The 26,559-nt window shown below is 44.4% G+C and overlaps 1 protein-coding gene across 1 annotated transcript in view; it reads right to left on the bottom strand.

Moving 5' to 3' along the window:
- The window catches only part of vash2 (vasohibin 2), a 99,388-nt gene that overhangs the window by 67,507 nt on the left and 5,322 nt on the right, over nt 1–26,559 (bottom strand). Inside the window, exons 2-3 of the mRNA XM_078404880.1 lie at nt 15,776–15,864; nt 13,582–13,638 (exon numbers count right to left, since the gene is read on the bottom strand). Coding sequence (XP_078261006.1) covers nt 13,582–13,638; nt 15,776–15,864 — 146 coding nt within the window. The remainder of the gene's footprint in view (nt 1–13,581; nt 13,639–15,775; nt 15,865–26,559) is intronic.

Genomic DNA, 26,559 nt, shown 5'->3' with positions numbered 1-26,559 from the left:
AGATGTTGTCAAGCTGCAAGTGGTACAGAGAAGATTTACAAGGCTAGAGGGTCTGAGCTACAGGGAACGGTTGAGTAGGCTGGGACACTATTCCTTAGAGCACAGGAGGATGGGGGGGGGGGGTGATCTTATTGAGGTGTATAAAATCATGAGAGGAATAGATCGGGTAGATGCACAGAGTCTCTTGCCCAGAGTAGGTGAATCGAGGACCAGAGAACATAGGTTTAACGTGAAGGGGATAAGATTAAATAGGAATCTGAGTGGTGATTTTTTCACACAAAGGGTGGTGGGTGAATGGAACAAGCTGCCAGAAGAGGTAGTTGTAGATTAGTGTAATGATGTCACTCATGTTGGTGTGTGCTGTGTAATAACAGAAGCCGTACACCTAGATAGTAAACCTTAGTCTTTATTAACTACTTTGGCAGGTAGCATGGAGCAATTGTTTGCGGGCTACCCGTGCTCCATTGTAGTGGACGATATCCTCATTGCAGGAAAAACGGTCAACGAGCACGATGCCAATCTGTCGCTAGTGTTGAAGCGTGCCGAGGCCATCCATCTCAAGCTAAATCCTCTGAAATGCAAGTTCAGAGTGAATGAGGTAAAATACTTAGGTCATATATTTACTAAAGACGGCCTCAAAACTGATCCAGCGAAAACTAGTGCTATCAACGAGCTTCCAGCACCCACAGACGTGCTTAGTTTGCAGAGATTCCTTGGCATGGCCAACTATTTGAGTAAATTCATTCAGGACTTCAGTGAAATTTCGGCCCCATTACGCCAGCTTACGCACAAGGACACTGCTTGGACTTGGCACGAGCAACAGACAGCATTTGACACTCTTAAAAGGCGGATGTCTAATGCTCCGACTCTGGCTTACTTTGACCCTAAACTACCGATTACTCTTACTTGTGATGCCTCACAACACGAGCTGGGCGCTGCATGCCTTCAGAATGATGGCAATGGCAATAAGCCTGTTGCCTATGCTTCACGCACCATGACTGACACAGAACAACGATACAGACACATAAACTGAGCATGTATAACAATCGGTGACAAACTGGAGGAAAGTTAAACATAGTCCGGAAACTTCACAACCGGCCTGCAAACACGACCAGCACGTGTACGATAGAGACCATCTCCATTCCTCTTCTCTGGGGAGAGAGCAGGTGATTCCACAGGCGAGGGAGACTGAATCAATGTCCCTGGAGACGAAGCAGCAAACTGTGGAACAGGCGATGAATCTGGAGGCGAAGATGGAACAGGCAAGGGAGCTGTTACAGGCATGGATTGCCGTGCTGGCAAAAGCATGCGAGTGCCAGTAGGCGCAAAGAGAAGCGAACTTGTACCATCTGGATTATATTGAGGAGGAACTGGCTCGTTCACAGGCAGGATGTGTCGCCTGTTACGTCGGTAGGTACCACCATCGGCACTAACGATATATGAGCGTGGCTCTGAAGCAATTCCAGAAACGACTCCGATACGGTCATGGCCTCTGTCAGTCTGTAAGCGGACTACCTGTCCTTTGGTCAGCGGTGGCAGTGGCCTACTTGTCTTGTCAAACCATCGTTTCTGAATGTCACGCTTCTGTTGCAACCTGGATTGAACCTCCTCCGGTGGAAACACTTGTGGGACTAAAGCCTGATTGGCTACAGGCACTGTGGCACGGGTTTGCCTTGACAATAAACGTTGAGCGGGTGAACCCAAGATGGGGTCACGGGAGATGTTGCGTAAGTTAAGCAGATCCAGGAATATGTCCGATTTTGCTCTGTACGAACGTTCCATGAGCTGTTTAGCACTTTTAACAGCCCGTTCAGCCAGCCCGTTAGACTGGGGATATTCGGGGCTGCTGGTGATATGGTGAAAATTCCAGTGTCCAGCGAACTCCCTGAATTGTTGGCTAGTGAATTGACTGCCGTTGTCAGTTAGCAGTTTGACTGGGGATCCGTGGACTGAAAAGTGGCGAGATAACTTTGAAATCACTCCGCTGGAAGTGGGGCTGCTGAGAAAATCAATGTCGAACCATCCTGAATAAGAATCCACGAGCACCAGGTATTGTTTGCCCTGCCAATCAAATATGTCAGCTGCGACTGTAGACCACGGGAGCTCAGGTACTGGATGTTGGTGTGTGCTGTGTAATAACAGAAGCCGTACACCTAGATAGTAAACCTTAGTCTTTATTAACTTCTTTGGCAGGTACGACCTTATGCCTGCACGTCGTACTTACACTAACTCGAGTCACGCCAACAGCAGTCACTCCAAAGCCCAAAGGGGCGTAACTACAACAGCATGACACATAACATGAGTGACATCATTACACTAATCTACAGTAGTTGAGGCTGGGACTATCCCAGCATTTAAGAAACAGTTAGACAGGTACATGGATAAGAAAGGTTTGGAGGGATATGGACCAAACACGGGCAGGTGGGACTAGTGTAGCTGGGACATGTTGGTCAATGTGGTCAAGTTGGGCTGAAGGGCCTGTTTCCACACTGTATCACTCTATGACTATGAACACCATAGGACGTAGAGGTTTGTAGGTTAATTGGCTTGGTATAAATGTAAATTGTCCCTAGTGTGTGTAGGATAGTGTTAATATGCGGGGATCACTAGTTGGTGCGGACTCGGTGGGCCGAAGGGCCTGTTTCCGCGCTGTATCTCTAAACTAAACTAAAATATAAGGTTGCTTAGATACCCTTGTATCCTGGTCTCCCTGTTTTCATTTTCAGGAACATGTGTCACAAAATAAACTGGGAAAGGATAATTTACCCAAAGTCATTCCATCCACTGCAAACCAGAGCTCATTTCTCCCGAACTCCAAACAATAGTCTAGGTCTGGCCCCTCATACAGCTGCCATCGCGCATTCAGACATACGTGGGATTTAAAAGACACAAAATGCTGGATCAGCAGACGAGGCAACATATCTGGAGGACAAGGATAGGTGATGTTTTGGGTCCAAGCGCTACTTCACACAGATTGTAGCAGAGAGGAGAAAGCTGGAAGTGACGTGGGAGCGGGACAAAACCTGGCAAGTGATAGGTGAGTGCAGGCGTGGGGAGCTAATTGGAAAATGAGCCAAAGATAAAAGGACAAAAGGCTGTACGTGGCCAACTGGTTGCCGATGCTGTTCCCACATTATTTGAAGCCCATAATCAGAAAAGTTCTGCCTTGTCCATTTTGCTGATTTGGTTTACAGAGGTTCTATCTTAAACTAAAACTTCTGGAGGCTTCAGGAACAGGGTTGTTGGTGAAGGTGTATCTGGTACCTCCTCCCTGAGTTATGGTAGGAATACACCGGGCAGGTTCAGAGAACTGTTGTGGAAGCAGATAATGACTTATATTGTACTTAGTCACGAGGATTGGGATATCTGTATCAAGAATTTACGGTACACATTCTTCCACCATTCTTTAGATCACTTAAGCATGCTTTCTTAATCTGTCCATCTGTTTATCAGCCTCCCTACTAGGAGAAATGGTTTAATTACATTTTCACCGTGGAGCGGCACGGTAGCGCAGCGGTAGAGTTGCTGCTTTACAGCGAATGCAGCGCCGGAGACTCAGGTTCGATCCTGACTACGGGTGCTGCACTGTAAGGAGTTTGTACGTTCTCCCCGTGACCTGCGTGGGTTTTCTCCGAGATCTTCGGTTTCCTCCCACACTCCAAAGACGTACAGGTATGTAGGTTAATTGGCTGGGTAAATGTAAAAATTGTCCCTAGTGGGTGTAGGATAGTGTTAATGTACGGGGATCACTGGGCGGCACGGACTTGGTGGGCCGAAAATGCCTGTTTCCAGCTGTATATATATGATGATATGATGATAAAATGTGTTCAATTAAAGTACAGAAAATGTAACATGGGCTAATCATTATTCAAGAGTTAATAAACAAATCATCTTTCGTCTATTTTAAAAATAGCAATGATGTAATTCAGCAGGCAGCTCAAACTATCTCTGCTCATCTATATATTGCAGATCAATGCGAGGAAGGCGGCTGGTCCGGACGGCATCAGTTCGAGGCTCCTCATGTCCTGTGCAGACCAGCTGTGCGGAATAGTGGAGCATGTCTTCAATCTGAGCCTGAAACTGGGGAGAGTTCCACAGCTGTGGAAAACATCCTGCGTGGTACCGGTATCAAAGACGCCGCACCCGAAGGAACTCAACAGCTACAGGCCGGTGGCACTGACATCACACCTGATGAAGACACTGGAGCGTCTGGTCCTCGCCCATCTCCTCCCCCTGGTGAGACCATCAATGGATCCGCTGCAGTTCGCCTACCAGACTCACATCGGGGTGAAGGACGCCATCATCTGCCTACGGAACAGAGCTCTCTCACACCTGGAGAGGCCGGATAGCACTGTGAGAATCATGTTCTTTGATTTCTCCAGTGTATTCAACACCATCCAGCCGGGGCTTCTGAGGGGCAAGCTGGAGTGCACAGGAGTGGATCACCACCTCACATCCTGGATTCTGGACTACCTCACCAACCGACCACAGTATGTGAGGACAAAGGACCTGGTCTCGGACAGGGTGGTCTGCAGCACTGGGGTTCCTCAGGGAACAGTGCTAGCTCCATTCTTGTTCACCCTGTACACTGTGGACTTCAGGCACAGCTCTGCAGACTTCTATCTACAGAAATTTTCTGACGATTCTGCCATCGTCGGCCTCATCATGGGCGACAAGGACAGGGCGTACAGAGAACTGATCAAGGAGTTTGTGGACTGGTGCCAGCAGATCAACTCCGGATCAACGCGGGGAAAACCAGGGAAATGGTGGTAGATTTCCGCAGGCACAGCCCGGTCACCCCGACACCGGTGAACATCCAGGGAATGGACATCGAGAGGGTGGATTCTTATAAGTACCTGGGTGTCTACCTCAACAATAAACTGGACTGGACTGAAAACACCAATGTGCTATACAGAAAGGGCCAGAGCAGACTTTATCTGCTAAGGAGACTCAGGTCCTTTGGAGTGCAGGGGGCACTCCTAAGGACCTTCTACAACACGGTGGTTGCATCGGCCATTTTCTATGGAGTGGTCTGCTGGAGCAGCAGCATCTCAGCGGCGGAAGGGAAGAGACTCGACAAGCTAGTCAGGAAGGCCAGCTCTGTCCTGGGTTGCCCCCTCGACTCAGTGCAGGTGGTGGGAGAGAGGATGATGGCAAAGCTAACATCGCTGCTGGACAACGATTCCCACCCCATGCAGGACACTGTCACTGCACTGAGTAGCTCCTTCAGTGACAGACTCCTTCACCCCAAGTGCGTGAAGGAGAGATATAGGAGGTCCTTCCTTCCTGCTGCTGTGAGACTGCACAACCAGCACTGCTCCCAGCAGACGAGTCAACAATAACAGCTAAGAACACACAGAAAACTGATGACAATTTATGTATCTTTTATTTATAATGAATGATCTCTTGCTATCCACTTTGCTGCTGTACCACTGTAAATTTCCCCGGTGTGGGACGAATAAAGGAATATATTATTATACTAAAACTCTCATTTGTTCGCTTGTTCCTGAACTGCAGTCAAAATGGTACAAGATAGCGTGACAATTTTAGGCCCACCTTACTTACCGTCATCCCGTGGTCCTATGGAAGAAGTTTCATTGAAATTGGTGTTATATTTTTAAAGTTATTCACATTTTAATGTTTAAAAAAACGCGCATGCGCAGTAGGGGCTCCGTTGATCTGGTACTTACGTAAGATGGCCGCCGCATCCATGCGTGTGCAGAACAAATGCATCTGCGCCTGCGCAGTTCGGGCCCGTTGAGCAGGGCTCGGCCGCCTGTTTCTTGGGGGGGGGGGAGGGAGGGTGAGGGAGGGGAAGGGAGATGGGGAGGAGGGGATGGAGGAGGTGGGGGTGGGAGGGAAGGGGTGGAGATGGGGGGAGGGTGGGGATGGGGAGGGAGGAGGAGGGGAGGGAGGAGGGGAGGGAGGGGATGGGGGGAGGGGAGGGAGGGGGGAGGAAGGATGGGAGGGAGGGGGAGAAGGAGAGGAAGGGGGAGGGGGGGAAGGGAGGGGGGGGAGGGAGGGGGCGAGGGGAAGGGCGAGGGGAAGGGTGAGGGAAAGGGTTTAGGGTGGGGAGGGAGGGGGAGAGAGGGAAGTGGGAGAGGAGATGGTGCTGCACCAATTCAGGAGTGGTTCGGGCCCAATGGGTCCACTAGGTCTAGTTTGTACTAGATGTAGAAATGTTATAAAACTGCAGAATATATCATTGATAAAAACATTAGTTGGATGGGATTATTTAATATGATTTAGAACAAGAAAGCATTTTTTGTTCTATCCCCAACCTGTGTTACAACTTGAAATCTTATACCCTTCCCCTTGTATGTTATAACTTCATATTTTCTCACACACACTCACAAAAGGTCAGGGGCTCAGGATTGTTCTGTGATGAATCAGAATTTCTCTTCAAAGTTATATGGGATTGTTTATCAGGCAATGAAATGTTACATTTCCATTGTTCTCAACGATTAAAGGCCAATGTGATACAAAACGCCTGTGAAAGTACATTATCTATCTGATGACTGAATAAAACAATTATAGTTATTGCAATGCATGCATTTATGAATTCATCTGACTCGTGAACTAGACTGAAAATTAACTAGGCCTTTGTTCTTCCAGCCATTATATAAGGAATGATTTTGATCTGAGCAAGAGTCCCAGCACGATTAAATTAAAATCCTATCACCAATTCTTAATCCATGCGAGTCTGATTCTCTGCCTCAATTAGATTTTACTTACCAGGACATTGGTATTTCATATATTCTAATGCTTTGCATTCCAGTAGTGAAATAATAAATACATATTATTTCATTTCCAGTTGGCTGTATAATGACAGATATTTATCAACTGGACTGAAATGTGCATTTGGTGCTATTATCACATTATTGTATTATTATACAGTGTGTTAATAGTGTCAGGATACCAAAATGATTTTAACAATTATATTAACCTTAAGATTACTTTTTTAAATCTCAGTTAATCATTGCTCTAATCATACTTAATTGATAATATGAATTTATGGGCTTATGAACATTTTATTATTTGTGACTGGCAGGTTGGTTATATCGGTGTTTACTTTATTCTATCGGCCAACATGTCATTCCCATTTTTATTGTCAGAGTGGATGATTTGGTTGCTCTGTGCAAGGATCATAAACTTGTTTACTGCATATTTTTAATTTAGAAGAAAATAAAGATAGTCAAAAGAATTTGAAAAATTCTTAGATGAAAATGTAACAAGTGCCTAGAAATGTATTGAAGTAGCACCTTTTATTTTTAAACATAAAAAAGTTAGTCAATATTTCATATATCATATATCATATATATACAGCCGGAAACAGGCCTTTTCGGCCCACCAAGTCCGTGCCGCCCAGTGATCCCCGCACATTAACACTATCCTACACCCACTAGGGACAATTTTTACATTTACCCAGCCAATTAACCTACATACCTGTACGTCTTTGGAGTGTGGGAGGAAACCGAAGATCTCGGAGAAAACCCACGCAGGTCACGGGGAGAACGTACAAACTCCTTACAGTGCAGCACCCGTAGTCAGGATCGAACCTGAGTCTCCGGCGCTGCATTCGCTGTAAAGCAGCAACTCTACCGCTGCGCTACAGCTCAGGGCTAGCAAGACTAAGTGCGTTTCAGTTCTAAAACACATGAACTCCAATATTTTCCCTAAAAGTATGACTTTCCAGACAAAATCCACAGTGGTGGGTGTAGCTTTAACACTAAATTGCTGCAGACAAGCTACCGAGACGTGCAACAGATTTGATGTTACTATTATGGATTTGCCTCAGCGCGAATGATACGATGGATATTTTATGGAAAGGAGAGCATACAAACTCTGTACAGACAGCAACCGTAGTTAGGATTGAACCTGGGTCTTCGGCGCTGCATTCACTGTAAGGCAGCAACTCTACCGCTGCGCCACCGTGCCGCCCTGATATGGGGAGAAGGCAGGAAAATGGGATTAGGTGGCAGAGATCAGACATGATTGAATGGCGGAATAGAGTCGATGGGCTGAATGGCCTAATTCTACTCCTATAACTTGTGAACTTGTGAAGTTTAACACAGGCTGGAGATTTTCTGGTCAGAAGCACAGAGGATAACTGCCAAGTTGAATAGTGGTCCGTAGTTGTGTCACTTTTAGAAAAAAAGACTTGCTAGGATAAAGATTCCTCCATGTTCACTTGCACTGCACATCCCACATAAGATTAGAGGTTTGGCAGACTCCAACTCCAGTTTGGTTCCATTGGTCCTGTGGTTTCAGACCAGAGTATGACATAAGCTACAACCATTCTGTGTATAGCAGAAATGAAGAATTATGAACAGTGGTCCTGATCCGAAACGTCACCTATCCACGTCCTCCAGAATTACTGCCTGACCAGCACATGGTGTTCTATGCTAATATCCTCTAATCCTCATTCTGATATATCTCTGGTGCACCCTCACGGAAGCCTCCACATCCTTCCTGTAATGGCATGAGCAAAACTGCATGTAAAAACGATTAATGCAGTTTTATAACTTCTTGAGTCTTATATTCATCGCCCCAAACAATGAGGATAAACTTTTTTTAACATTGTATCCATTTGCTTTGCTAATTTCGGGGAACTATGGAAATAGAACTAGTGTACGGGTGATCGATGGTTGGCGTGGACTCAAAGGGCTGTTTCCATGCTGTATCTTTAATCCAAACCTGCAGTACTATTGTCATAGTCAGTCATACAGCACAGAAATAGCCCCTTCAGCCCAACTCATCATGCTGACCAAGATGCCCCATTTAAGCCCACCTTTGGCCCCAATCCATTTAAACCTTTCACGACTACGTACCCATCCACAAATGCTGTTTATAGTGCCTGCCTTAACTACTTTCTCTAGCAGCTCGTTAATATACCCTCCACCCTCTGAGTGAAAAAATTACCCCTCAGGTTCCTTTTAATTCATGCTCCTCTCACCTGAAACCAGGTCAATCACATTCCAGTTCCCCAGAATTTGAATGCCTAGATATAGCAGACAAGAAGGACCCACTTCCCACAGGCCAAATATGAGACATAATTTAAAGTGTGAGACAGGGTTGAGAAAACAGAATTTCACCCAGAGGACGATGGCCTCGGATTTCAGATACAACTCGGACTCCTGCCACCTGCAGAAGTTTTCGGATGAGTCTGCAATTGTGGACTGCATCAGTGAATGGAGGGAAACTGAACACAGAGGTGTAATCAAAGAGTTGTTGAGTGGTGTGGGCTAAATCACCTGCAGCTCAACACCGACAAGACTAACGAGTTAGTGGTGGACTTTAGGAGGAGAGGAACACCCCTGTTCCCTGTCTCCATCAAGGGTGTGGATGTGCAGTTTACCAAGGAATAGAAGTATCTTGGGAGTTTACCTGGTCAGTAAACTGGACTGGTCCAGGAACGATGAGGCACTGTATCACACAACAGGGAATAAGCTCCGATCTTTATCAATGGGGACAGTGTGGAGAGAGTGTCCAGCTTCAAGTTTCTGGGCACTCACATTTCGGAGGATCTCACATGGTCCACTATCACCGCTGCGCTGGTCAAGAAGGCGCAGCAACGACTGTTCTACCTGAGAACACTGAAAAAGTCTGGTCTGCCCCAACAGCTGCTGACGACCTTCTACCGCTGCACCATAGAGAGCATCCTAACGCATGGCATCCCTGTGTGGTACCTCAGTTGCACGGAGGCAGAGAGGAGAGCTCTTCAGTGGGTAGTCCATACAGCTTAGAAGACTATCGGAACACAGCTACCAGCCTTGGAGGACATCTACAACACACGATGCGTCAGAAAAGCCACCAGCATCCACAAAGACTCTTCACACCCCTGCAACAGTCTGTTCGAACTCCTTCCATCGGGCAGACGATACAAGGCCTTCTACGCCCGCACCTCCAGACTCAGGAACAGCTTCATCCCCAGGGCCATAGCTACTATGAACCGGTCCTGCTGAGCCGGATGGTCACATCGCACAGTGAACCGGCACAGATCTACTTGCACTTTATTCTGTTTTAAAACTGTTTCTAATTTTGTTTCACTGGGTTGTTTTAATTTATACTGATTAGCTAATTAATTTATTGCATCGTATGGAAGGCGCATTCCCAATCTCGTTGTACCCCATGTACAATGACAATAAAGATATATTGTATTGTATTGTATTGTATTGTACAGAGCCGGCTGTATTTTCTGAGGAGGCTCTGCCCTTTCAACATCTGCAGTAAGATGCTGCAGATGTACTACCAATTGGTGGTGGCCAGTGCCATCTTCTTTGCTGTCGTGTTCCGGGGTAGCAGGGCGAAGGCCGCGGCCGCCAACAGAATGAATAAGCTCATCAGGAAAGCTGGCCCCTTCCTGGGGGTGAAGTTAGATTCACTGGAGAAGTTCTTGGGGGGAAGGATGCTCCTCAAACTGCGGAGCATCTTGGACAATACAGCTCACCCCCTCCAAGACACACTGGTCTTCACCCCCTCCAAGACACACTGAGGAGCACCTTCAGCAATAATAATAATAATAATAATAATACATTTTATTTATATAGCGCTTTTCATATACTCAAAGACGCTTTACAGAGATTTTGAGAACATAGGGGAAATGAATAAATAGATAAATAAGTAAATAAATAAATGAACAGAGAAAGGAGACAGAAGGTGAGGTGACCTTCAGTGGTTGAAGGCAGTACTGAACAGGTGAGACTTCAGCGATGTTTTGAATGTGGTGAGTGTGGGGGAGTCTCTAACGGTTTGGGGTAGTGAGTTCCATAGGGTGGGAGCAGCGATGGAGAAAGCCCTGTCCCCCCAGGATCTGAGTTTAGTCCGGATGTGGGGGGATAGGAGATTGGCAGCGGCAGAGCGGAGGGTGCAGGTGGGAGTGTGCCTGTGGAGGAGGTCGGTCAGGTAGGATGGGGCCAGGTTATGGAGGGCTTTGTAGGTTATGAGGAGGATTTTGTACTGGATTCTCTGGGGGATGGGGAGCCAGTGGAGTTTATAAAGGACGGGGGTGATATGGTCACGGATCGAGGTGTGTGTGAGTAGACGGGCAGCGGAGTTTTGAATGTATTGAAGTTTATTGATGATTTTTGAGGGTGCGCCATAGAGGAGGCTGTTGCAGTAGTCCAGACGGGAGGTGATGAAGGCGTGGATGAGGGTTTCTGCAGCTGTGGAGGAGAGGGATGGACGGAGACGGGCAATGTTTTTGAGGTGGAAGAAGGCTGTCTTTGTGATGTGTTTGATGTGTTTGTCGAAGGAGAGGGTTTGATCAAGGATGATTCCAATAGACTGATTCCACCACGATGCAGCACAGAATGACGCAGGAGATCCTTTTTCCCTGTGGCTCTCAAACGTTACAACTCCTCCCCCTTCTGTCATGGGGTAGACTGACTCCCCTTCCCCCTCCCCCACCCTCCCCAATCTTTGCACATCCCCAATCCTGGACATTCCACTCGTCACTTTAATTTCATGTTTCATGAATCTAGTTGTGTTTTATGACTGTTGGCAGACCAATTTCCCTCCTGGGATAAATAAAGTTCTATTGTATCGTATGGCACAGTGGAACACCCTGTCTGAAAGGTTGGTGCACGTAGAAATTCACATCACAGTGAAAGAGCACTGGGATGCGCACCTCACAAACCGATCGGTGTATGAAGTGATGGAATGTTGAATTAAACTGGGTAGTTTTTTCAACCAGCATGATCAACATGGCTCCTTTTTGCATTGTGACATTTCAGCAATTCTATTGTTGGAAAAAAAACGGACTCTAGTTTCAATAATGTTACTTCCAAGTAGCTGCAGATATTAAAATTTAATGAAGGAGTATGTATAACTTTAAGATGGGACAGAAATATATTTCTAGGCTCTAATCGCTTATGACTTATGCTCTAATACGCTTTATATGAAACCAACATTCACTCCTGAATCTCTGCATGCAGAGGCAAAGAAACTCAACCAATACCACACAATAATTAATCACCCACAAAATGTCATTTAAAAACATAAGGGCTTCTCTTTCAGCTTTGCAATTTTCAAAATCATTAATACCCACATTGAAAATCAAAGACACAAGAAGGTATGGTTAGCCAAAGCAAAATTTAACCTGGATTAAATTTTGCATGGTTCTATTAGATTTATTTCCATTTGGCGTAGCATTCAAGTAGAAAGAATTGTAGCTGTGATGACAACAGAACTCTTTCGACAAGAACATGCCAGAACATGTTGAAATAAACAAAGCCATTGTCATTCGCAATTGCTGCACCTAAACTTGCACTCAACCACGTCTCTGGTTTTGCTAACTCTGCATTCAGAAATTAATTGCTGTAACAAAAAAGTTATAAGTCCTTGTGAAGGCAATCAAAGTGCAAAAACCCAATTAATATTTTATATTTAAATCTATTTATTAAGGATCTGCTGGCGTATAACAAGTGAAAGGAAGCTGGAATTTATTTGTTGACTGCAAGGGCACAGTAAGAGCTTGTACATTGCTGAGCAATAACTGTTTAGCTCATGGGCTTAATGCACAGAAAGTGGCAAGTACTCTGGCATTATGAGTTAGCCTCACACAAGGCAATGCCTTTCCTTGGAGGGCTACCACAGTGCATAGCACAAATATAGGAACCAGGTAAGACCAGGGGATTGGCAGGGGTCCAGGAAGGGACCCTAAGTAGGTGAAGATGACAGGGAGAGATTTTAGATTTTTTAGATTTAGAGATACAGCGCGGAAACAGGCTATTCGGCCCACCGAGTCCGCGCCGCCCAGCGATCCCCGCACATTAACACTATCCTACACACAATAGGGACAATTTAAAAAAAAAAACATTTACCCAGTCAATTAACCTACAAACCTGTACGTCTTTGGAGTGTGGGAGGAAACCGAAGATCTCGGAGAAAACCCACGCAGGTCACGGGGAGAACGTACAAACTTCGTACAGACGGCGCCCGTAGTCAGGATCGAACCTGAGTCTCCGGCGCTGCTTTCGCTGTAAGGCAGCAACTCTACCGCTGCGCCACCGTGCATGGTCATGAGAGGTCATGAGAATGAGGAAGGGAGTTGAAGGCTGGTTTCTCGAGAGAAAGCTTAAGGGGGCATGAAAGGCTCAGTAAAAGGATCAATTGTTCTAATAGTTCTGGTAATTGGAAGAGGAGATAAAAATGCCCATGATCGCTGGTTGAGGTGGGGTGGGAGCAGCAGTGGGACCTGGCTTGGTATAGTGTGCACAATTCAAAGGAGGCAAGGAGGGAATGCATGGGCGGTTAATTTGAAGGTCAAAGTGCAAGGGTCGCCATTGAGTAAATAACTTAAAGCAGATCAACCTGAATGGAGTTCTCAGCTCAAGACTGCAACCCCAATTACCCTTTCCAATGTATTTTTCATACCAGTTGTTGCATACACCATAAGGAAATACAGTATATCTGATCTAATTTCTAGATGGCTTGCTTTAACAATTCCAATTCAAACACAGGTTTTTTTCTGCACAGTTAAAAATAAATTGTCACATTGCACTAAATCATCAAACTTCTGTTAAGCCTCAAATTGTATTGAATTCTGCTTCTTGGCAGGAAAACCAGGAAGGCACTTACCAACTCAAAGGTCTGATTTTCTTAATTTCAAAGAACTGAGTTCCAGTGTGATTGTATCTGTCATTTATTAAGCTAAGGAAACGGTACATTCTGGGTCTTCTCAGAGGCAGATCTGAAACATCAAATATTATTTAATCTTCTTGCACAGTTATGTCTCACCAAAACTATTCTACGTTATAAATGAGCTTGATAATTTTAACAGATTCTACAATAATCTGTTGCAAGACAAATAAAAAGTAAAAATTAAACAAGTACAACAGCCGTGCTGCAGCAGATTTGCAGGTTTGCATGGTATTTAAAAAAAAAATCAAAGCTCATGGAAGTTTATTGTGATTTGTGCAGCACCGAATCCATTGCAGAAAGAAATAACTGTCAAGAATAATTACATGTTTGCAAACTGTGCATTGTTATACAGCCATGCGTTGGAGTTTTCTTCTCTACATAATTTAAACTCTGAGATCAGCCTGACACTGAAGTATCCCAGCTCACATACAGATGAAGTGTTGATCATTAATAACTAAGCAGGATCCCTTGGCACAGACTTTAAGATGGCAAGAAGGAAATGTTCAAGCAGCTGGAACAATGGAACAATGGTGCAGCTGGTGGAGCTACTGCCTCGCTGCACTAGAGGCCTGCAATCTCGGGTGCTGTTTAAACATAGTTTGAATGGTTGCCCTGTGAACAATTAGATTTCCTTTGGGTGTACCGGTTTCGTCACACATTCCAAAGATGTGTGGGTTGGTAGATTAAATGACCACCGTAAATTTTCCCTGGTGCATCAGTGACTGGTAGAATCTGGAGTAGAGACAGGTGTGAATTAACAAGCATATAGTATCTGTGTAAGAAAGTTGATGATGGTAGGCACAGACTCGATGGGCCAAAGGGTTTGTTTCCATGCTATCCTTCTCTCTACAACTCTACGACCACTTAAAATGTCACAGTTGATCTGTCAACATTGTACGAGTGTCAGGGGGTGCGGGGAGAAGGCAGGAGAATGGGATTGAGAGTGAAAGATAGATCAGCCATGGTTGAATGATGGAGTAGACTTGATGGGCCAAATGGCCTAATTCTGCTCCTATAACTTACAAACTGACCAAAACTGGCCCTCTGATAAACATCATTCATTCTCCATACATAGTTGGCTGAAGGATGCTGTGCAGAGATGCTTTTGATGGAAATGATGCAGGAGAGAAAGAAAGGATAGTCCAGTTAATCAGAAAATTAAAATAGAACTTTGCATTTTTTTAAAAATTGAATGAGAATAGTAATGATTTTTTTAAAATACTCGCTGACAAATGCAAACAAGCACATCTTTTTCTCCTTCCCTTGACAAGCAACAAACATTATAAACATCTTAATCAAATGCTAGTTTATACAACTACCGGGTTTCAGAAACTGAATACAAAGAACAAATCAGTTACATGCTTCATTTAGTCTTCTGAAAAGACAAATGTATTTTGTCAGCTGTCGGTTATTGATATGACTGGTGCTTTAAATATCAGGTGAAGGCTTAAACCATAGGGAGTACATGCCCTGTGCCCATTTGCAACAATCATTCAAGACGGGAAAGCTTAAAAAAATGAACCTTTATAATCAATCCTTGAATCCATCTGTTAGTTACAAGATGTGATACACTCCATCTGCATTGAAAAGATTCTTTACTGCAAAGTATTCACATATTTCATGGGTATACAATAACAAATGAGTATTTTAAATTGACTTCTTTCCTATAATTTAGGCTCTACAAAAAAAATGTTTTTCTTTCATTCAAGGAGTCCATGGTTGGACCGAAAAGAAGTCGAACACATTCTCAAGAAGTCCACAGTAATGAAAACATTAATTCCATCACTTTGTGAAGGGAAGGGTAATTGGCAAATAATTAAATAGTCGCAACTGATTTTCTAAGTTACATGGCCTTGTGGAACATTTCTAAGCTATGATCATTTCAATATTTTCAAATACATTAAAGACCACTCAAGCATCCAGCGTTATTAATTTTAAATGCTTAAAAGAAAAGAGCAAAACGAGCAAAATTAAAAAGTAGTTGTTGATTACATTTGAAACTTCGACAAGATGGACTGCACATCAAATCTAACACATACAATGGCTTTCCATTTTATCCCATGGTTTAGCTCCTGGTACTAATGAGTATCAGAACTAAGATGTTGCTTGAAGTTTAATGTAGAAAGGATACTGCAGAAGCTTCATGTAGCTTTGTATTGTGTGCAGCCACTCTGGCACTGACATGGACCGCTTGAACTTTGGCAGTAACGGCACTGGAGGCTGAATAACACAAAGAACACGTGTTAGAGTTGAGATATAGGTCATGTGATATAGGTCATGAGATATCTATATCATCCAGTGCAGGTCCCAGGGCAAATTTCTGGCCAGCAAATATTTCCATCTCTTTGCATTGATTTGTTCTTATCTAAAACTCTTATGAAATGGAAAAAAAGGTAACAATTAACAATATCAGGACTGAATATGATCCATAAAATGAGTACCTGTATTAAAGGATTGATCTGTAGCTTTCAGGTTTCCATACTTCATTACCCCAAATGCAAAGGAAGGGAGATTTTAGGTTCAATAGCTAGGCAATCCATTGTTTCTGAGATTGCACTATTAGACCTCACATAGGGCATCAATTTACATGGGCGGTACATTGATGCAATGGTAGAGTTGCTGTCTTACAGAGCCAGAAGACTGAGTTGATCCTGACTACGTGCTGATTGTACGGAGTTTGTACATTCTCCCTGTGACCACGAGGGTTTTCTCTGGGTGCTCGTCTACTCACACATTCCAAAGACGTGCAGGTTTGCAGGTGAATTAGCTTCTGTAAAGTGTTCCTAATGTGCAGGATAGAACCAGTGTAGGGGTGATCACTGGCCGGCGTGGACTTGGTAGACCGATGGGCCTGTTTCCTCGCTGTACCTCCAAACTAAACTAAACTAATTATTGTATTACTGGAATAGTAACAGTTAGAATATATTATCAGATATGCCAGTTCTTTAATCAACATAAATTCATGTGCTCTCTTTTAAATTGTTAAATTGTTGGGAGGAATATGGTGCAGAGAATACTCAATCACGAGGAGATACTTCCTGTTAATCTACAGACCAAATCACGATCAAACTCAAAACAACTACACAGAGTTCCAATCTTATCCGAGGCAATGAGAGGCTAACAAAGCGAATCACCATACATGGATCTTGAGAAAATGAAATTGTGTTTCCTTCCACCTCAGAGATGAGGAAATGAGGAATGCAAAGCAAGATCCCAGAGAGCCTCTTTGAACTTGGGCTGCTGATTTGTTGAAGGCTTAACTTGTAAAATGAAACATGTTGACCTAACAATTGATCGGTGGAACATCCAAAGTTCAGCATTCCACAGACTCAAAGGTCAGGTTAACTAGTTTTGCACAAATTCTGAGCGAGTTAATATCAGTCATTAATAGGTAATGGACATGTTTGGTGCAAGAATTTAGTGCACAGCAAGGTTGTTTATTTGGCATCTACAAAGGAAATATAAAGCACAAAATTTGCTTCTGGCATCTTCATCTATGCTGCCCTGAACCACCCACCATAGGCACTGTTCACTCACAAAAGAAACAACTCTTAAATAACAATGAAGGTACAAATTAAAAGTTATGCAGAGGTATACACAAACGGCTTTTGCAGGTTCTGGCAGAGTATACTTCAACTCACTGCCAAACACAGTTTAAACATCACAGTCCCAACTGGTAAAACAGTCACCACACTACCAGGCAATTTCAGCACATTTCCTCTCGAAGATTAATTGGTCAGAAATTCGGAAGATACTATGCAAAAAGAGAAGTGGGTGGTTCTCCAATTCAACAGATCAAGAGTTGATAAGGAGAAAGAAATAAACAAAATCAATTGGCAGAGAGATGCCCTTTAATCAGCACTTTCTGAGCAATATCTATGCATCTGTGACCTTTGGAAACCACAAAGGCCTCTAAAGCTCTCAAAAACAAAAGAAAAACTGCATCTCCACATTCTCTGAACCCTTGTTAGATGTTTCTGCAGAAGTACGCCACACTTTTCTGCTCCTTCTGCATTACATAGGGGTTTTTTTTTAAATGACATCTGCAAAGCGGAAAGCCTTCCTTTTTTAATAAATGCATATTTTGCAACACCTTGAAGGGATGTTTGCCTGCAAGGAAAGGTGTCAAGACGTATGGGATTTTAGAAGAAGGCCATCCGTTCAGTTCCTGAAAATATTCCGCCGTATGTCCTGTTTACAAAGTGGCTGCCACCAGACTGAATAAATCTGACCTCAGATGGACATATCCTTCAAATTTGTGAAATTCCAATTAAAGGCTTACTAACAGCCTTGATAGATTTATAAGAGTCTTGCCAGGACTTGAAGGCCTGAGTTATAAGGAGAGGTTGAGCAGGCGAAGGAGTTATTCCTTGGAGTACAGGAGGATGTGGTGTGTTTTGTGTTTATTTTTTGAGTATGTATGCGTGTGTGTGTATATATATATATATATATATATATATATATATATATATATACATTATATATATGTGTGTGTGTGTGTGTGTGTGTACTTGTGAGTATGTGTGTATATATACACACACTGAACTTTTTTTTATCATATTGTTCACAGTGTACTATGTTTACATATTCTGCTGTGCTGCAGCAAGTAAGAATTTCATTGCTCTATCTGGGACATATGACAATAAAATACTCTTGACTCTTGATCTTATAAAATTACAAGGAGAATAGATATCGTAAATGCACCTAGAGTAGTAGAGTAGAAGGACCAGAGGATACAGGTTTAAAGTGAGAGGGAAAATATTTAATAGGAACCTGAGGGGCAAATTTTATTGTTACGTAAAGGGTGGTGGGTATATAGACCGAGCTGCTGGAGGAGGTAGTTGAAGCAGGTACTATCACAAAGTTTAAAAATCATTTTGGACAGGTACATGAATAGGATAGGTTTAGAGCGATATGGGCTAAATGCGGGCAGTGTAGATGGGGCATATTCATCACCATGGGCGTTGAGCTAAGGACCTGTTTCCACGCTGTATAATTCTATGACCCTCTATGACTCCATAACTTAAGAATGTATCAATTGATTTTTCCTGCTTCTGAGCAATTACAAATAATCCATTAGGGTCAACAGTTTCATTTCTAGGTAGGTTGCAAGTTGCTCGCGATGGGACTGATACTTCCTCTAGGGTTGGTGCGGTAAACTTCTCTGCCCTTGTGATCAATAGGACAGTGCAACACCATTCTTTTATTCTGGACTGCGCTTCGTCACGTGGTACCGTTTTTAGAAGTGGTATTAACCAATATAACGCACGCCACAAATAAAAATAGAAAACATTGGAAACATTCAGCAGGTCTGTTAGTGTCTGTGGAAAGAGCAAAAGAGTTAATGTTTCTGGTTGAACTACACCTGGTTGGGAAAGAGGAAGGATGGGAAAGACAAAACAAAAGGATTGAACTAAATTCCCCTAAGGCAAGACAAGGAGAGAGCTAAAGGAAAACAAATTACATTCCATCACTCTACATGATTTGCTACGTGTTTACTTAGTTGAAAGTGGTCAAATACAGTGCATTCAGAAAGTGTTCAGATCCCTTCACTTTTTCCACACTTTGTTACGTTACAGCCTTATTTTAAAATGGATTAAACTCATATTATTTATCATCAATCTGCACACAATACCCCATAATAAAAAAGCAAAAACAAGTGTTTAGAAATTTTTGCAAAGTAATTAAAAAAATATAACTGAAATATCACATTTACATAAGTATTCAGACCCTTTACTCAGTACTTTGCTGAGGCACCTTTGGCAGCGATTACAGCCTCAAGTCTTCTTGGGTATGACACTACAAGTTGGTACACCTGTATTTGGGTAATTTCTCCCATTCTTCTCTGCAGATCCTCTCAAGCTCTGTCAGGTTGGATGGGGAGCGTTGATGCACAGCTATTTTCAGGTCCCTCCAGAGATGTTCGATTGGGCTCAAGTCCGGGCTCTGGCTGGGCCACTCACGGACATTCACAGACATCATGAAGCCACTCCTGCGTTGTCTTGGCTGTGTGCTTCGGGTCATTGTCCTTTTGGAAGGTGAACCTCCGCCCCAGTCTGAGGTCCAGAACGCTCTGGAGCAGGTTTTTATCAAGGATCTCTCTGTACTTTGCTCCGTTCATCTTTCCCTCGATCCTGACTAGTCTCCCAGTTCCTGCCGCTGAAAAACATCCCCACAGCATGCTGCTGCCACTACCATGCTTCACCGTAGGTATGGTATTGGCCACGTGATGCGTGGTGCCTGGTTTCGTCCAGACGTGACGCTTGGCATTCAGGAGTTCAATCTTGGTTTCATCAGACCGTCAAAATTTCTTCCATTTAAGAATGACGGAGGCCACTGTGCTCTTCGGGACCTGCAACACTGCAGAAATTGTTTTATATCCTTCCTCAGATCTGTGTCTCAACACAATCTTGTCTCGGAGGTCTACGGACAATTCCTTTGTCTTCATGGCTTGGTTTTTGCTCTGACATGTACTGTCAACTGTGGGACCTTATATAGACAGGTGTGTGCCTTTCCAAATCATGTCCAATCAATTTAATTTACCACTGGTGGACTCTAATCTAGTTGTAGAAACATCTCAAGGATAATTCCACTACCCTAACCCAAAAGAAATAAATCCTTGTTTAGGTGCAGAGACCAAAATTTCACAGAGCACTCAATGTGTGGTCTGTACAACTTCACCATGGCTTACATATTTTTGTACTTCACCCCCACGCTACAAAAGCCATCTGGCAATTTGTCTTCTTCACTGCTTGCTGCACCTCCATTTACTTTCTTCATCTCCCTTTGCGTCACGGTATTTATTGATTCTTCGCCATTTACAGGAGTTCTATTTATCCTAATGAGTTCATTGTCATTCCCACATGATCCTTTATCTGTTCACCTTCTAATCCACTTCCTGAATCTGCCCGTCTCCTTTCCCCCCTGTACATGTCCTCTGCATTCTTCTGAAATTCATTTGATTTCTGTATTTGTTTCATTAACACAGTTGGATGTATTATGTTCTGCCTTTTTTATCCACGTCATAGAATAACTGAAGTGGCACAATCAGCCCCTGTGGTACGCACTGGTAAAAAGGTCCACCAATTTGAAATTACACCATTTATTTCTACCATTTTCTGTCTTTTAACCTCTCCGCTATCCATGCTAATACGTTACCTCAGAAGTGACCTGGATCCACTTCAAGTGCACCCTTCTCTCACCCACCGTCCCTTTCCACCTATATCCCTCCCTCTGGCTTGACATTTCACTCATTATACATCAATAGGAATCTGAGGGGCAACTTTTGCACAAAAAAGGTAGTGGGTGTATGGAACAAGCAGGCAGAGGAGGTAGCTGAGGCAGGGTCCGAGGCAAGATAGTTGAGGCAGGAGCTATCCCAACATTTAAGAAACAGTTAAGACAGGTATATAGATAGGACGGGTTTGGGGAGATATGGAGCAAACGCAGGCAGGTGGGACAAGTGTAGCTGAGACATGTTGGCCGGTGTGGGCAAGTTGGGCCATAGGGCCTGTTTCCATGCTGTATCGCTCCTCTTCTTTCATTATTAACACCCCTTTGTCCCCTCCTTTCCTCTTTATCTTTTATCACCCTTTTGTCTCCTTTTTATCTCTAGCTTCTGTCCACCTACCTACTGATTAACAAACCCTACCTGTACCAATCTATCATTTGTCAGGTTTGTCCCACACTCACTTCTTTTCCAGCTTTCTTCTCACTACTACAACCAGTCGGAAGAGGTTTCCCAACCCAAAACATCACCTATCCATTGCCCCAGAGATGCTGCTTGATAGGCTGAGTTACTCCTGCACTTTGTGTTCTAATCAGGTCAATAGCAGATGCTATGTCAATCTGCTCTGGACTATCTGAATAACTGGAACACATACGTCAGGGTGCTGTTCATTGACTATGGCTCAGTGTTCAATACTATCATCTCCTCCAAACTCCTCACCAAGTTCCAAGACCTGGGGCACAGTATCACCCTTGCAACTGGATCCTTGTCTTCCTGATCAGTAAACCTCAATCAGTGTTAATTGGCAACAACATCTCCAACTAACTGATCATCAACACAGGTGCACCACAAGCTGCGTGCTTAGCATTTCCTCTATTCTCATTACACCTATGACTATGCGGCTAAGCACAGCTCCAATGCTATTTATAGATTTGCTGACTACATCATTTTGGTTGGCCAAATCAAATTGCCTGTGTCAGCATACAGAGAAAAGATAGAGCATTAGGTGGAGTGATGCCACAACAACAACCTCCCACTCAATGTCATCAAGACCACCAAACTAACCGTCAACTTAAGAAAGGAGTAAATCAGGAAACTACATGCCAGTTTGTATCGTGGGTTGGAGGTGGAGAGAGTTGGCAACTTCAAATTCCTGGGTGTTAACACCTTGGATGACCTGTTCCAGGGCCAGCACATTTATTTTAGCTCAGTTCAGAGATACAGCATGGAAACAAGCCCTTCGGCCCATTTAGACAGTGCCGACCAGTGATTCCCATACACTAGCACTATCCTACACACTAGGGACAATTTACAATCTTTACCGAAGCCAATTAACCTACAAACCTGATGGAGACACAAAATGCTGGAGTAACTCAGCGGGTCAGGCAGCATCTCGGGAGAAAAGGAATGGGTGATGTTTCGGGTCGAGACTCTTCTTCAAACTGAGTTCCTCCGACATTTTGTGTCTACATTCCATTTAAACCAGCATCTGCAGTTTTTTTAACCTACAAACCTGCATGTCTTTGGAGTGTGGGAGAAAACCGAAGCAACCGGGGAGAACCCTCGCGGTCACAGGGAGAACGTACAAACTCTGAACAGGGTCAAACCCAGGTCTCAGGTGCTGTAAGGCAGCAACTATACCGCTACGCCATCTGTGCCACTGTGTGTGGATGCAAACATTCAGAAGGTGCACCAGCGCCTCTACGTTCTTAGAAGTTCAAAGAAATTCAGCAAGTCTCCGAATACTCAAACAAATTTCTACTGTTGGTACTGTCCTTATCTGACTGGGAGATTCCTGGCGAGGGTGACAATTCCAACACACAGGAATGCCAGAGGCAGCAGAGAGTGGTGGACCATGTCCATTCCATCACAGGCACAGCCCTCCCCTTCATGAAAGCATCTTCACAAGGTGCTCCCTCAAGAAGTTGTCATCTATCTGGGCGGCATGGTGACATAGCGGTAGAGCTACTGCCTTACAGCACCAGAGACCCAGGATCCATCCTGACTATGAGTGCTTGTCTGTACAAAGTTTGTACGTTCTCCCTGTGACCTGCGTGGGTTTTCTCCGAGATCTTCAGTTTCCTCCCACACTCCAAAGACATACCGGTTTGTAGGTTAATTGGCTTGGTGTAAATGTGTAAATGTAAAATTATCCCTAGTGTATGTAGGGTAGCATTAATGTGCGGGGATCGCTGGTCGGTGCAGACTTGGTGGGCTGAAGGCCCTGTTTCCGTGCTATATCTCTAAACTAAACATCAATGAGGATCTCCATCATCCAAGCCATGCCATTTTCCAACTGCTACCATCAGGCAGGAGGTACAGAAGCCTGAAGTACCACACTAATAGGTTCACGAATGGCTACTTTCCTTCAGGTTTGTGATCCAACATACATAACTGATTTATTCACAAAATGCTGGAGTAACTCAGCAGGTCAGGCAGCATCTCGGGAGAGAAGGAATGGGTGACGTTTCGGGTCGAGACCCTTCTTCAGACTGATGTCAGGGGGGCGGGACAAAGGAAGGATATAGGTGGAGACAGGAAGATAGAGGGAGATCTGGGAAGGAGGAGGGGAAGGGAGGGACAGAGGAACTATCTAAAGTTGGAAAAGTCAATGTCCATACCACTGGGCTGCAAACTGCCCAGGCGAAATATGAGGTGCTGTTCCTCCAATTTCCAGTGGGCCTCACTATGGCACTGGAGGAGGCCCATGACAGAAAGGTCAGACTGGGAATGGGAGGGGGAGTTGAAGTGCTCGGCCACCGGGAGATCAGTTTGGTTAATGTGGACCGAGAGCAGGTGTTCAGCGAAGCGATCGCCGAGCCTGCACTTGGTTTCGCCGATGTAAATAAGTTGACATCTAGAGCAGCAGATGCAATAGATGAGGTTGGAGGAGGTGCAGGTGAACTGTCTCACCTGGAAAGACTGTTTGGGTCCTTGGATGGAGTTGAGGGGGGAGGTAAAGGGACAGGTGTTGCATCTCGTGCGGTTGCAGGGGAAAGTGCCCGGGGTTGGGGTGGTTTTGGTAGGAAGGGACGAGTGGACCAGGGAGTTACGGAGGGAACGGTCTCTGCGGAACGCAGAGAGGGGAGGGGATGGGAAGATATGGCCAGTGGTGGGGTCCCGTTGTACTCATCTATTGCATCCGATGCTCTAGATGTCAACCTCATCTATTGCATTCGCTGCTCTAGATGTCAACCTCATCTATTGCATCCGCTGCTCTAGATGTCAACTTATTTACATCGGCGAAACCAAGCGCAGGCTCGGCGATCGCTTCGCTGAACACCTGCTCTCGGTCCACATTAACCAAACTGATCTCCCGGTGGCCGAGCACTTCAACTCCCCCTCCCATTCCACTCTGACCTTTCTGTCATGGGCCTCCTCCAGTGCCATAGTGAGGCCCACCGGAAATTGGAGGAACAGCACCTCATATTTCGCCTGGTCAGTTTGCAGCCCAGTGGTATGAACATCGACTTTTCCAACTTTAGATAGTTCCTCTGTCCCTCCCTTCCCTTCCTCCTTCCCAGATCTCCCTCTATCTTCCTGTCTCCACCTATATCCTTCCTTTGTCCCACCCCCCTGACATCAGTCTGAAGAAGGGTCTCGACCCGAAACGTCACCCATTCTTTCTCTCCCGAGATGCTGCCTGACCTGCTGAGTTACTCCAGCATTTTGTGAATGAATCGATTTGTACCAGCATCTGCAGTTATTTTCTTATACATAACTCTGACCCTACCTCAACAATGGAACACTGTGGTCTACCTCTTGCACTACCCTAGACCTTCTTCCCCCAATTGTGTTTTGTGCTAATTTATGTATTTTGTTTTGCACAGTCTTTCTTTTAGAAATGTTATGTATGTTAGTCTGAGTCCATGTGGCTGTGATCCTGCTGTAAGACTTTTCATCATACCTGTACCTCACTGTACTTGTGCATATGGCAATAAACTTGATTTGACATAACTTACTCACCAATTCTGCGCGTTGGTATCATACCAACTGCCTTTCTAAAATCTATATGACACTCTCCCTTTGGATACTTGTGTCGTCAATAGACGATGTCAAAATCGATTTTCCATTTATATTAACTTCACATATTCATTTTACATAATCATACTATGATTTTCCAAGTAACCTATTACTGTATCCCTTACAATTTATACCAATGATTGGTCAGAGAGAGCAGATGTTTTATTTCCAAGTTTGCTGATGATAGACAACTAGGTGTGATTATGAATAAGAAGGGTGTACAGGGTGTACAAGAAGCTGTCATTGAAGAAGGCCACAGATAGACACAAAATGCTGGAGTAATGCAGCGGGACAGGCAGCATCTCTGGAGAGAAGGAATGGGTGATGTTTCGGGTCTCGACCTGAAACATCACCCATTCCTTCTCTCCAGAGATGCTGCCTGCCCCGCTGAGGTACTCCAGAATTTTGTGTCTATCTTCGGTTTAAACCAGCATCTGCAGTTCCTTCCTACACATTGAAGAAGGCCAAGTTGTTAATAACTATTACCATTAAAACATTTCGACACATTCTATCACAAGCATTTCCATTGTTTTACATATCCCTCCTGCACATTACCTCCTACTGATAATGTACTCCCCAATTCTGACAAAGAGTCACAGACCTGGACAAGCCACAAACCACAGACCTGGTGTACAAACTTAAAGCACACGGTATTGAGGGTTCAGTGTTGAGGTGGATAGAAAATTGGTTGGCGGACAGGAAGCAAAGAGTAGGAATAAACGGGTCCTTTTCGGAATGGCAGGCAGTGACTAGTGGGGTACCGCAAGGCTCAGTACTGGGACCCCAGTTATTTACAGTGTATATTAATGATTTGGACGAGGGAATTGAATGCAACATCTCTAAGTTTGCGGATGACACGAAGCTGGGTGGCAGTGTTAGCTGCGAGGAGGATGCTAGGAGGCTGCAGAGTGACTTGGATAGATTAGGCGAGTGGGCAAATGCATGGCAGATGCAATATAATGTGGATAAATGTGAGGTTATCCACTTTGGCGGCAAGAACAGGAAAGCAGAGTATTACCTGAATGGTGACCGATTGGGAGAAGGGGAGATGCAACGTGACCTGGGCGTCATGGTGCACCAGTCATTGAAAGCAAGCATGCAGGTGCAGCAGGCAGTGAAGAAAGCGAATGGTATGTTGGCATTCATAGCAAGAGGATTTGAGTTTACGAGCAGGGAGGTTCTGCTGCAGTTGTACAGGGCCTTGGTGAGACCGCACCTGGAGAATTGTGTGCAGTTTTGGTCTCCTAACCTGAGGAAAGACGTTCTTGCCTTAGAGGGAGTACAGAGAAGGTTCACCAGATTGATCCCTGGGATGGCGGGACTTTCATATGAGGAAAGACTGGATAGACTGGGCTTGTACTCGCTGGAATTTAGAAGACTGAGGGGGGATCTTATAGAAACATATAAAATTCTTAAGGAGTTGGAGAGGCTAGATGCGGGAAGATTGTTCCCGATGTTGGGGGAGTCCAGAACCAGGGGTCACAGCTTAAGGATAAGGAGGAAGTCTTTTAGGACCGAGATGAGAAAACATTTCTTCACACAGAGAGTGGTGAGTCTGTGGAATTCTCTGCCACAGAAGGTAGTTGAGGCCAGTTCATTGGCTATATTTAAGAGGGAGTTTGATGTGGCCCTTTTTGCTAAAGGGATCAGGGGGTATGGAGAGA

This window comes from Rhinoraja longicauda, chromosome 9 (genome assembly GCF_053455715.1).
Source record: "Rhinoraja longicauda isolate Sanriku21f chromosome 9, sRhiLon1.1, whole genome shotgun sequence".
NCBI classification, from domain to species: domain Eukaryota; kingdom Metazoa; phylum Chordata; class Chondrichthyes; order Rajiformes; family Arhynchobatidae; genus Rhinoraja; species Rhinoraja longicauda.
This window is presented reverse-complemented; position numbering and strand designations above follow the sequence as displayed.